Source organism: Bos grunniens, chromosome 1 (assembly GCF_055505025.1).
Source record: "Bos grunniens cultivar Pamir isolate PY7600 chromosome 1, Bosgru_T2T1.0, whole genome shotgun sequence".
NCBI classification, from domain to species: Eukaryota; Metazoa; Chordata; class Mammalia; order Artiodactyla; family Bovidae; genus Bos; species Bos grunniens.
This window is the reverse complement of record NC_141165.1, coordinates 92,599,971-92,614,241: the sequence shown is the minus strand read 5'-3', so window position 1 is coordinate 92,614,241 and position 14,271 is coordinate 92,599,971. Positions and strand designations below refer to the sequence as shown.

The following is a 14,271-nucleotide window of genomic DNA, read 5'->3' as shown; positions in this document are numbered from 1 at the left end:
AGTGTAACTGTCCCTTGACAGCAAAGGACAGGGAAGCTTGACGTGCTGCAGTCCATGTCATGTCCAGTCAAGAGTCATACCTGACTCTCTGCTTGAGTTGCAAAGAATCGGACATGACTGAGTGACTGAACAACAATAAACTGCTGATAGCTCCTCCTCTATGAGCTCCACTGTAAAACTGCTGCTAAGTCGCTTCAGTCGTGTCCGACTCTGCGAGACCCCACAGACAGCAGCCCACCAGGCTCCGTCATCCCTGGGATTCACCAGGCAAGAACACTGGAGTGGGTTGCCATCTCCTTCTCCAAGGTATAAAAGTGAAAGTGAAGTCGCTCAGTCGTGTCCGACTCTTAGCGACCCCATGGACGACAGCCTACCAGGCTCCTCCGCCCATGGGATTTTCTAGGCAAGAGTACTGGAGTGGGGTGCCATTGCCTTCTTAAGACATTTAGATGACAAAATTTTGATTACACTTAACAAAAACTCAGCAAAAACTAGGATAATTTCATCCACTGGAAAACAGATACAACTTACTATGATGCTCTTACCCCAAGTTTTCAACTTGAGCAAACAAAGTTGCTTGAAGATGCAGTTGTAAGTAGAACTGCATTATCATTCTAAAAATTTGATGGGATGCAAAGCAGCATGTAAGAGAACCCAGTAAAGACATCCAACAAACTCTCATGGTAACCCAGGGTTCTCCTCAGAATTGAGTTTAGGATACCTGCACTGCAGAAAAATCTTCAAAGTAGATGCCTTTTCTCTGATGAATGTGCCAGGCTGGCTAAAGATGGAAATAATACTAACAGGAAACGGTATGGACTAGAAAAAAGAGAAATATTCTTTTGCTTGGGAGACTGGGGGAGAGGGTGGGGAAGGTGATGAGCACCTAGCATACAACAATGATTAAGGCAAGCTTCACCTTTATCCTCACACCTTCAAAGAAAAGAAATACTAAAATTAGACAAAATCTTGAAAAAAATTGTACCAGAAGAAAAAAAATACATGTGTTTGCAAATACTGGAGGACAAAACATTTATACGCTATTAAGGAAAACAATGCCAATCTGACTACATAAAAATGTAAAGCTTAAAAAAAAACAGAACCAAATAAAAATATGACAATTTGGGGAAAAAACTGTTTACACATGATAAAGAGTTTACTTGTTTTTGTTTAAAATACAAATAGCTCCTGTACATCAATAAGAAAAGACTAACATTCTAATAGAAGAAAGTGGAAAGGGGCACAAATATATGGCCGTACAAATGGCAAACAAAAATGTAGAAAGATGCTCAATCTCATTCATAATTAAAATTCATAATTAAAAAAAGGCCATAACAATGAGCTACCATTTCTTACATATCAAATTGGAAAAGAAAATTAAACCTGAGAAAACTAAGTATTGGAAAGTTGTCTATCCAAAATGTACCATTATACACTTCTGGTACAATTCTTGCAATCTTTTGGGAAGTCAGTGGGTTAAAATATTCATCCCAAAGTGAAGATGAACAGACACATCCAATTTGACTCAGCAATGCCATATCTAGGAATGAAGTCTATGAAAACAATTCTGTGTCTGTGCCTGTCTGTATGTGCATGCACACACACAAAGATGACTTAAGATTTGTGAAAAGAAATTTAAAATAATCTATATGCCAGAAAGTAAAGACATGTTCAAAATCCAAAACCAAAACAAAACTGAAGCCCACAGTAATTGAATTATGACAAAGGAGAACAGACGGCTAACTGCAGAGCTCCCAATGACCAAAGCAGGAACATTTGATTAATAATAATAATAAAAATAGAATGTTTAAAATTATGAATGAGATTGAGCATCTTTCTACAATTTTTTTGATTTTCCTAAAACTACAAAAAAGTACTATTACATCATAACCCAATGTATAAAGTAAATATGCATGAGTCCACACTGATATAAATAAAAAACAGCTTAATAAAGAAACAGTCAGCATCCAAAAGAAATCCAAATAATTTACACAGCGACTTTACCCTTAAGGAAAATAATTCCCCTCTTCTTAGGTGTGGGCTGTGGATAGTGACTTCCTTTCAAAGGATACAGCATGGAAGAGGGGGGAGAGTAAGTTTACAGTAAAGAAAACGGAAAAATACAAGGTCAGCCAGGTGATGAAGATTAATAGCAAATCGTGTTGACAGCACATACCCTTGACGTGATGTGTTGAAAATGGCACTCTGTGGTCTTTTTCCAAATAACCTATAACTCTAGTTTCTTATAAGAAAAATTCCAATAGTGAGGCAGTCTACAAAATATCTACCTACCAGTACTCAAAACTGCCAATGTCATCAAAAACAAGGGAAGTCTGAGAAACTGCCATGGCCAAGAGGAACCTAAGAGACACAGTAACTAAATGCACTAAGGTAGTTTCAACGGGATTATGGAAGAGAAAAAAGACATTAGGTAAAAACTAAGGAAACCTGAATAAACTTTGGATGTTAGTTAATAATTATGTATCAGTAATGGCTCATTAATTGTAATAAATGTACCATACTGATATTAGATGTTAACAATAAAGGAAATTGGGTACAGGGTCTAGGCACATAGACATAAAAGGCCATATTATTATGTTGTTATGGTAACATATGATATGCTGCTGCTGGTGCTAAGTCGCGTCCAACTCTGTGCAACCCCACAGATGGCAGCCCACCAGGATCCTCCATCCCTGGGATTCTCCAGGCAAGAATACTGGAGTGGGTTGCCATTTCCTTCTCCAATGCATGCATGTAAGTCGCTTCAGTCATGTCCGACTCTGTGCGACCCCATGGACAGAAGCCCACCAGGCTCCTCTGTCCACGGGATTCTCTAGGCAAGAATATTGGAGTGGGGTGCTGTGTCCTTCTCCTGTATATGATATATGTGCTCATATATGCACATAGGAAATTTACCTATGTGGAAAGACTTGGAGATTTAAGGAGTAGGGTCAAGACCTTATTTTTGTCTACTACCCATCTGTTATTTCAATTTTTTTTTTTACACCATGAATGTAGAAATATTTTAGTTTCACTAAAATATTATGATAACATAAAAACAAGGTGATAATTAATAATAAAAAGAAACTTGTAGATTCACATTTTCAAGCAGCTGATAGTCAGCATCTTACTGCTGTAAATAACATTTATAACTCATGAGGAGATCTAGATAATTCATCCACTTCAGGGAGTTTTACATTACCTATATATTTATTCTTTAGGTCACACTCCAACAAAAATGTCAGCATTTCTTCAGTAAAATTTTCATCAGATTATCTATTTCTATTATACTATAATGGAAATCACCATGAAATTTAAAGAAAGATACAAAACTGGCCTTATTTAGGCAACCTCTTTATTTCAGTGAATAAAATTCCTTGTTATCAGTCATTTTCACACAGTAAAAAAAAAGGTGAGAAAAAAAAAAGCCAGAGGCATTAATTTTGTAAACTTGACTACATATATACTTAGCTACAACTTTGTATAACATTTCTGCATGTATGTTATTTCTGTAACAGGATTTCATTTAATTTAAAACAGCAACACAACAAAAAATCCTTTTCTTATAGGAAAGCTGACAAACAATTATGAAACTACTTTTACTTTCCCAGCTTCACATCCCACTACTAGCCCCATAACGCCCTACTTTACATGTCTGAAATCTTGAAATACCTGTATCTCCTCTACACAGACTATGCTGTTTAACTCCAACAAACTTTTCAAATATCCTGTACTTCTAACTTGACACATACCTATTCTGCACTATATATCAAAATAGCTCTTATCTGGGCTTCAAACCCTGAATAACCATCACCTCTCCTATGTAATTCATTTGCTGACCCTCTGTATAATTTATTACTTTCCTCCATACTATTTCTACTCCTAATACAAATAAGTGTCATTCCATGTATCATTTTGCAGTATATTTCTCTCCTGTCCTTTAAATTCAAGTAGACGGATTTTACACTTTGTACCTAAAACACTATACAATGCAGGTAAATTGAAGTAAGTTTTGCAATTTGAAGAGAATAAGTGGTTGGAAAGAAATCACACTTTGTAGCTGAAGAATCTATGTTTGAAAATGGCTCCTATGATTACTAACTATACAACACCGGGCAAATTCTTTAATCACACAAGACTTCCATTTTTCCAATGATAAAACTAACAAAACAGAATATTAGCTACCTAGGAGTACTGCATGATGCAGAAGGCGATGGCACCCCACTCCAGTACTCTTCCCTGGAAAATCCCATGGATGGAGGAGCCTGGTAGGCTGCAGCCCATGGGGTCACTAAGAGTCGGACACAACTGAGTGACTTCACTTTCACTTTTCACTTTCATGCACTGGAGAAGGAAATAGCAACCCACTCCAGTGTTCTTGCCTGAGAATCTCAGGGACGGGGGAGCCTGGTGGGCTGCCATCTCTGGGGTCACACAGAGTCGGACACGACTGAAGTGACTTAGCAGCAGCAGCAGCAGCAGCAGCAGCAGCAGCAGCAGCAGTACTGCATGATGTTTAAATGAGAAAAATGCATTTTAAAAGCATTTTATAAATCATAAAATTTTAAGAAAAATTGCGTATTTATGATTTAAGACATTATGTAATTCCAATTAACCAAATGAATATCTCTAGGAATTTGATTAAATTATATATAAAGTGTATTTATATAATATTTTTAAATATTATTTTGGTATATGTTTAATAAAGTATTAGTAAAATGGTGCTTTTAGTGTTTGCTTAAACTTAAAGTTAATGAGGTAAAAAGACATAAGATGATTAGCATATGCTCAGTCATTACTTTTTAAATTTATCCCTCTACACTACAGTATGCACCCACTATAGTTGGAGGCCTCTATTTTATTAATCTTTTCTACCTAGAATAACAATTTCACTAAGTAGTCTACAAAGTGTGGAAAATAATGATCTCCAGATGATCTCCTCAGCAAAGCAAAATGATAAAATGCTTAGCCAACAACTGTGTGAAATATATGGAAATTGTTCTAAGGGCACACAGCAAGGAAGAAACAAATCTTGGTAAAACTGCAAGAATCTATGGCATTTTAGTAAAGACCTGTACCTTTACCCTGTCATCCTATCTCCATGTATGGGAAGCTCTATTCAGGACTCTCTCTGCGAAAGAGTTGAACATGACTGAGCGACTGAACAACAACAATCCAGCACTCCACTCCAGACAGCACCCTCTCCTCTCAGCTCCTAGTCAAGGACTATGGTTTCACCCCAGGAGGGACAAGCTGCTCCCCAAGTTGCAAAAGATTTATCCTAGCCAAGAGAACTGTCTCTCCCTCCCCCCACTCAGTCCCCACAAGTAAGTCAGAGAAGCGCTACTCCAGGCATAGTAGGCTGAACCCTTGACAGTCTCATCCTCAATTTGCTCACAGGAACAGCTCCCATGCTGGGAGGGCCAACTTGTGAAGACTAGGGGGTGCCATTGCTATTGCCCCTCTTTTGGTACCTTCTCATACAGTGGGGGTGTAACTCTGGGAAAAGTGAGTCCTCATCCAGTTCTAGGGTGGGAGTGCAGGAGTTCTGTCCAGGGAGAAAGCCAGGCTATGTGCTCTATTGCAAGATGTTAACTATTTGCAATACAGAAAGAAGAACTCTAGCCTATAACTGCTGCCTAAAACCAACGGAGATCTTTGCTGTTGTTCAGTTACCCAGTCATTGTCTGACTCTTTGTGACCCCATGGACTGCAGCACACCAGGCCTCCCTGTCCCTCATCATCTCCTGAAATTTGCCCAAGTTGATGTCCATTTCATCTATCCATGGTGATGCCATCCAGCAATCTCATTCTCTGATGCCCTCTTTTCCTCTGTCCTCAATCTTTCCCCTTCTTGGATCACTGCCTTGTCGAGGCAAAGGGGCTTGCGTAACTCAACGAAGCTATGAGCCATGCCATGTAGGGCCACTCAATATGTATAGGTTGTAACAGAGAGTTCTGACAAAACGTGATCCACTGGAGGCAGGAATGGCAAACTATCCCAGCATATTTGCCGTGAGAACCTCATGAACTGTATAAAAGGAGATCTTTGTAGACAGCAATTAAGAGGAGGTTGGTAGGCTCATAACACAAACAAGGCAAGGCACCGTAAGTTTAATAGAAAGAACCAAGGGAAAATATAGTCAGGAAGAGCCTACTTGGAATTACAGTCATCTCTGTAAGTTGATAAGGATGTGCACAGCTGCCAGCTGAGCAGGATGTGGGACAAACCTGAAGCATTCCCTGAGTTGCACACAGATACATCAACATACAGCAGAAGTACCACTGCCACAAGTGGCTTACAAACAACCTCTGACCATACACTTGAGTAAACAATAAGCCACTCTGAGCCAATAGCAACTCCCAGGAAGTAAAACCACATTCATCCTGGCAGGGAAAAAGATTTTGAGTGTCCAAGGCTATAGCCTCTCAGAAGCAATGAGAGGGGAAATTCCTATTTATCAGTCCCTGGTTCAACATGTGGCAAATAAATAATGAACTTCCTGAACTATGACAATAGCATTCAAGCCTATCACACATACAATGGTAAAGGATAAAAATGTAACTGGCTAATGGGACTTGAAACATAGCCTTTGACCAATATATGACATTTAAAAGAGGAATGATCTCTAATCAGTCTCTAATCAAATTGATCTCTAATCAATAACCTTAACTTCTACTTGAAAAATTAGGGGGGAAAAAAGGGCAAAATAAAACCATAGGAAGGAAATAATGATGATTAGAACAGCAATAAATACATTGGAGAACAGAAAAGCAATTTAAAAAATTAATGAAACCAAAAGTTGGTTCATTGAAAAAAAAAAAAAAAAACCAACAAAACTGACAGGCCTTTAGCTGACTGACCAAGAAACAAAAAAGAGAAAAGACTCAAATTATCAAAACTAGGAATGAAAACAGAGACATCACAACTGACCTTACAGAAACAAAAATAATTTTAAGGGAAAAGTATTAACTTTATGTCAATAAATAAGACAATTTAGATGAAATGAAAAAATCACCAAAATGGACAAAAGAAGAAAAGAAAAATCTAAGTACACTTATTACAAGTAGAGTAAGTGAATTAGTAATTTTAAATTTACCACAAGAAGTCATCTGTTGTAAATGGCTTCACTGGAGAAATCTGCCAAACCTTCAAAGAAACAATACCAATTCTTCAGGAAATTTTTCAAAAAAATAGAAGAGGAAAACACTTCCTAACTTATTCTATGAGGCTAGTATTACCCTGATACCAAACCAGACAAAGTCATCATGAACCAGGAAAAGAAAGAAAGATGGCTAAAGAATATGGATAAAGATGCAAAAATCCAGAGAGAGTACTCTATCCCAAAACAGAAGAATACACATTCTTCTCAAATGCACATGGGATATTATCCAGAATAGGTCATATATTAGGCCATAAGACAAATCTCAGTAAGTTTTAAAAGACTAAAATTATACAAAGCATCTTCTCTAGCCACAATGAAATAAAAACAAATCAAAAAATTCAAAACGTGTGGAAATTATAGCACACTGTTATAACAAACTATTACAGCAAACTTTTCGCACACTGTTAACAACTAAACAAGCCAAAGAGGAAATACAGCAACACACGTTTAAACAAGAAAAATTAGAAAACACTTAAGAGATAAATGAAAACAAAAACAAAAACTCAATGGAGGCAGCAAAGCAGTACTCGGGAATATACAGAGAGAAGATCTTAAATCAATAACCTAACTTTATACCCTAAAGAACAAGAAAAAAAAGAGAAACTAAACCTAAAGCTACCAGAAGAATGAAAATAATAAAGATTAAACCAGAAATAGGTAGCTCAGTGGTAAAAGAATCTGCCTGCCAATGCTAGAGACACAGGTTTGACCCCTGGGTTGGGAAGATCCCCTAGAGGTGTGGAAATGGTAACCCGCTCCAGGATTCTTGCCTGGAGAACCCCATGCACAGAGGAGCCTGGAGGACCCCATGCACAGAGGAGCCTGGAGGACGACAGTCCACCGGGCTGCAAAGAGTTGGACACGACTGACCGTACACCTAAAATGAGAAAACAACAGGTTCAAGGAAACCAAAAGTTGGTTCTTTGAAAGATCATCAAAATTGACAAAGTTTCAGCTAGACTGATAAAGAAAAAAGAGAGAAGACACAAAAAACTAAATCAGAAATGAAAGTAAGGATATTACTATCGACCTTACAGATATAAGCACTATAACGGAATATGATGAACAAACTGTATACCAACAAATTAGATAATGTAGATGAAACTGGTAAATTACTAGAAACACATCAATCACTAAACTGACTCAAGATGAAATACAAAATCTCAAAAAACTTATTTAACAAGAAGAGATTCAATTAGTGGTCAAGAACTCCAAAAGTAAAGGCCAGCGCCGGATGGTTTCAATGGTAAATTCTAACAAACACTTAAAGAAGAATTAAGAACAATACTCTCAAAAGCTCTTCCAAAAATATATAAAAGAAAAAAAAAGTCAAAGTGTTTAGGTTGATTCCTGTCATATAGTAAGCACCATCTAAGTTTGGGCTATTATTACTATTTATTTACTATTACTACTATTATTATTGGGCTTACCCAGTGACACACTGGTAAAGAATCCGCCTGCAATGCAGGAGATGCATGTTTGATTCTGAGGTCAGGATGATCCCTTGGAGAAGGAAATGGCAGCCCACTCCAGTATTCTTGCCTGGGAAATCCCATGGACAAAGAAGCCTGGTGGGCTACAGTCCATGGAATCCCAAAGAGTCAGACATGACTGAATGAGCACATATACACTATTATTATCATACAGCAAAAGGCTATTTACTTCTAAAAGTTCTCCAAAGTAGACACTATATAATCTCCCCTTGCTCAACAATCATTACTAAGATACACTGCTAAATTGTATACCAATAACACAAACTCTAGAGACAGACTGTGGAGTTGACTCCTAATTTTGCCACTCCATAGCTGTATGAGTCTTAGGTTGTACAGCTTACTTAACTCTGACTGCCTAAATTTCTTCTTCTATAAAACCCATTCTAGTAACCCATTCTTTACTGGGTTACAGTAAGGATGAAGTGAGGTACAAAGTATGTGTAAAAGGGCTTAGAGCAATGTCTGGACGCACAGCAAGTGCAATATATATTTGCTATTACTTAGTAATTTGCAAGGTAATATGTTAATTATATACCAGGTGCTATGATAAGCACTTATATTACCTTTTTTTCCTTACAAAATCCCTACTATACAGATGACAAGGGTTGAAAAGGGATTTCAAAGGTAACACTACCTGTCATACTGCTATGAAGTGATGGAAATAGGAATCAAACCCAAGTATTTCTGGATACAAAACCAGAGCTCTTTACTTTTCATAATGGATTCACCTCAACCATTTTCTCGCCAGGGCTAGTGACAAACAGGCAAAATCAAGCACACCATTCTTCTCCCTGATCCCAGAGGAAGTTGTAAAAATCTCCCTTTCGGAACACAGCCCTCTGCACAGTTACTATCAACAGCAAAGTTGGTATAAGGAATAATATCAACTGGACATCCTTGCTATTTATAAACTGTCTCTCATACAAAAAGAGGGAGAGTCTTAATTTAAGGAAGATAGCTTTTATTACTCCATAATCAAACTATGATGAACCACAGGTAAAACAATTTTATATGTAAGGTTACTTAGAGAAATATTTCTTAAAGAAAACTATTACTTGATTTAAATAAAATCTAAGTCTCTTGTAAAAACAAAAAATGGTTTCCATATTCCTGCAGAGTCCCAGGCTTCTACAAACGTGAGCTGCAACTCAGAGAAGGCAAAGGCAGTTGTTCTCATACCCCAGTTTCAATCAGGAACAACTTTGCTTCTTATCTGTTCTACCCGTAGAACAGAGGTTCTTCATAAATTTCATTTAGGAGGGAAAGGTTTCTACTGCCGAATACTGACACTAAGAAACACTATTCTCTAAGATACTTGGAATTCACAAAAGTATTATAAACCCAGAGTTTCAAAACATTGAAAAAATGTTTCTCTCTGATCAAGGAGAAAGTACTATTTATTTTGAACTAAATCAGAGTCAATAAAATCTATTGGGTAAAACTTGGAGTATAATAACTGACTACATGATGCTCCAATTACTAAATACCAATAATTCCAACCAGAAGACTATGACTGAGACTAATCTGGTCACATCTCTAGTCCCTGTCCTGACTTAATTCCTCCTTCTAGTTACACTGGCTACTCTCTATAGGCTAAAAGTATATTATGTTTAACTCCCAAAGACAGCTTTTAAAATGGCAGGGTGGCACAAAGAGACAAAGTCACCAAGATGGCTATTTCTATAACCATTCAGTCAAACTGTGGTCAATGGATCTGTCAAACAAAACAACCATCCTACCTGAACTTTACCCAGAACTAGAAAGTGCTTATGGACAAAAATTATGATAAGGTCTTTGGGTAGCTTAACTATATTCTCAAAAATAACAATAGGGGAGCAGTTAAGAATATCATGTAATACAAAACCTCAGTGGAATATTACATAACCAATAACTAAAAATATTATGAGGCAACAAGGGAAAGCTTTTGAGATTCTGAATTATTCATACAACTATGTAGAACGTGAACATACAGAATAATATATGTAGTACTGAAGTCAAAAGCCAGGATAGTGAGTGAAAATTTTTCCTTCTTTAAAAATTTCCCCCAAAGTAGTAGAGGCTCAGAGAGAAGAGACTCCATGAGAGACAAAGACAAAGGCTCAGGACAGATGGAAATCCACACAAAAATTTAGAAATGATCAAATATTCAGAGTAGGATGAGTAGAAACCCAGTGAACGATGGGTACACAAACCCAGAGAAAGAGGCTGAAATCCACAGAAGTAACCAGCAGACAGAGAGAGAGACCAACAGACACCAGAGTTAAAAAGGGAAAATAAATTTGAGGGGTTGCCAGACAGGTAAGCCTTTGGGTGTTACCACAAAAGGTTTGTTCGAAAGATCTGTTCTTCCCTTTCTGCTTTATCTTTGTGAGAATTAAATGAGTTAGTATTTGTAATACACTAAAACAGTGCCTGGCATATAGGGAAAACAATATATGTATGTATATATCTAATTTTTTTTTTTCAATTATGGTTTATAAATAGGATATTGAATGTAGTTCCCTGAGCTATACAACAGGACCTTGTTGATTATTCAGGGAAAGCTATATCAATTAAGCAATCAAAAGAAGATGTTCAAGGGGATTTGTAGGGAGGCCTGTGCAAATGAATCCCCAAGCAATTCAGTGGTTCATGGAACAAATAATCCTGACCTTTTTTTATTTTCCTCTGTGGGGTATTATAATGTCTAGCATCTAATAACAAAACCCATAGGGATGCAAAATTCCATTATAATAGTGATGTGAACATAATAGATGCTCCGTAATTTTATTTGGAAAGGGGCAGGAAAAAGAAATGACATGTCAAGACCAATAAGATCAAAGACATAACAGGCAGTTTGTAGGTTAAAAAAAAAAGGTAGCATGAACCAAGTAACGGGCTTAGGAAATAAAAGAGCCCAAATACTTATGAGGGCTTATAGTCCCTAAGACAAGCAAATGCATCATTTAAACTTAGGAGAAAAAAATTGAGAAAACACCTAAGAAATAAGAGTCACTAAAGGGCCAATTTGCTAATTATGGTTGTTAAAACCTTAGCTATGACACACACATACACACACACACACACACACACACACACACATGCAACAGTTATGTATCTGTAGGTATGTACATCACAATCCTGGCTTAATACACAGGTACTTTCCCATATTACAGGCCTTATCATGGAAAAAAAAAAAGATTTCTCAGGAAATAATCTAAATAAAATTCAATGGAAAATCACTAAATGGTACACTAGGAAATATGTGAAGTAAAAAAGAACTGGGCTAGAAATCAAGAGGTATTATGAATCTAAGGCATTTGGGAAGTATATGCATGGGATGTGGGCTTCCCTGGTAGCTCAGACGGTAGAGAATCTGCCTGCAATGTAGGAGACCTGGGCTGGATTCCTGGAAGATCGTCTGGAGAAGGGAATAGCTACCCACTCCAGTATTCTTGCCTGGAGAGTTCCATGAACAAAGGAACCTGATGGGCTACGGTCCATAGCGTCTCACATGACTGAGTGACTCAAACACACATGCACACACACACACACGGAAAAGTCCAAAATATTAAATGAACTTATTCAGTGATGTTAATTTAGCCAAAGGGTTTAAGTGCTTATTACCTGTCCTCCCTCTTCACCCAAACCATGTAAAGAAAAGACTGACTCTGGGAAGAAGGAACAGTGAACAGACAGAACGAAAAAGACCATGGTAAAACTGAGGAAAATGATTTTCTATGCTTCCAACTCCAGTGAGTATAAGGTATTAGTCACTGTATCTTTTAAAGAGAAAATCCAAGGGTAGGAGGCTAAGGGGAGTTCAAAGCAGGAGATCTTTCTTTATCCTTTGCTTTTACAGAATTAAATGTGATAATAAATAGTAACCACTTACAAGAAGTTCTGTAATATTACATCTTTTCCAACTTTTTAATGCAATCTATCCCTAGAATAGGTTAAACTTGCTTCCTAATGTTTAAGTCTCATTCTGGTCCAAAGTCTTCCTGCTTCCCGTTCCCCTCCAATACTTCCAACTTCAACAACCTGACATCATTTTCCTCCCTCCAACAAACACGTAAACTATCACGGGCTCTGGGAGCACATAAGAAACACAAAAGTTTTTGAAATATAGAACTTTAGAACTAAAGAAGAAAATTCTTAAAAATTAATCCCCTCTATCATTTCATTAGGGTTTTCCCTTGTGGCTCAGTGGTAAAGAATCCATCTGCCAATGCAGAAGACATGGGCTCGATGCCTGGGTCTGGAAGATCCCCTGGAGAAGGAAATAACAACCCACTACAGTATTCTTGCCTAGGAAATCCTATGGACAGAGGAGCTGACGGGCTACACTCCATGGGGTCACAAAAGAGTCGGACACGACTTAGTGACTAAACAACGACATCATTTCATTAACATTTTCCTGTAAAGATATTCAATAATCATATTGTGAGGTTAGAAAAACTAGGACATGTATTTTGGAATTCTTCCATTCAATAAGCAAAGCTGTTTTGATGGGAGGACAGGATACAAACTTTTTCTAGAAGAATATCAAGTCCATCACAATATTCAGTAAACACATTCTAAAGACCTACCTTTTCACCACTTGAGTAGAAGAAATAACGCAATCGGACTATGTTACAGTGATCTAGCTTTCTCATGATCTGGAGCTCTCGGTTCTGAAAAGGAAACACATGAAAATATTTTTTAAAGGCTACCTGCTATTCATATTGACTAAGATGCTTCTGAAACAACATTAAGCACTTCAAAGAGCAGGCCACAAATATGTTACTAAAAGGTAACATTCATATGTTACTAAAAAGTATCACCAGTCAGACCATTGCTCTGCAGTTAAGATAAATATAGAAATCGAAAATAAGTGTTCAGAATCCTTTATTGCAATTTGAAAGAACAATTTTACAACCATGAATCTTAGAGTTAAAAGTAGAGCCTATATTTCCCTAAGTTTCACTTTTCTCATAATTCATTTTTACAGTATTGTATAAAAATACTAGTCTTCAATGAAATGAAAAATTTTAAAACTGGTAACCTCACTACAAATAGCTTGAGAAGGAATGGTTTATGTATGCAAGAGATATTTGAAATGAGCTATTATTACTATAATTTTCTGCAACTATAATAATAATCAACTTCTCACCAAACAAATGAATATGGGTACAAAGAAAACTCTCACATGCCCTGTTATCTAAAATGCAGTGAAAAATCTGAGTTAGCCCTATTAGAAGGGCTCAGTTGCTAGAGTTAAAATATATATACTAGAAGGTGTACAGTCCTGAAAATTTATAGATCACACAATTTTTCCTTTGGGGAGTTTCAAAGTTATGCTTCAAGAAAATAAAACATTAAACAATATGACAACTTCCCAACACTGGAACATAAATTTTGCAGTAATAAATCTGAGGAGTACACATTAATATATATATATATATATATATATATATAAGTTAAATTCTAAGAATATACTTAACTGTCAGAAATCCAGTTAATAAAGTCCAAAATATATAACACAGAAAAAGAATACCAAAATACTTGCTAAATGGACAGAAATATAAAATTTCTGTTAAAATGATGATTTAGAAGAGCTACAATCATGAAGTACATACCTGGGAATTTGG

The 14,271-nt window shown here is 36.8% G+C and overlaps 1 protein-coding gene across 6 annotated transcripts in view; it reads right to left on the bottom strand.

The window, feature by feature from the left end:
- The window catches only part of GSK3B (glycogen synthase kinase 3 beta), a 214,947-nt gene that overhangs the window by 84,371 nt on the left and 116,305 nt on the right, over positions 1 to 14,271 (bottom strand). For all 6 annotated transcript variants that reach the window (XM_086404344.1, XM_086404335.1, XM_086404351.1 and 3 more), the window contains exon 3: positions 13,231 to 13,314. In XM_086404344.1, coding sequence (XP_086260470.1) covers positions 13,231 to 13,314 — 84 coding nt within the window. The remainder of the gene's footprint in view (positions 1 to 13,230; positions 13,315 to 14,271) is intronic.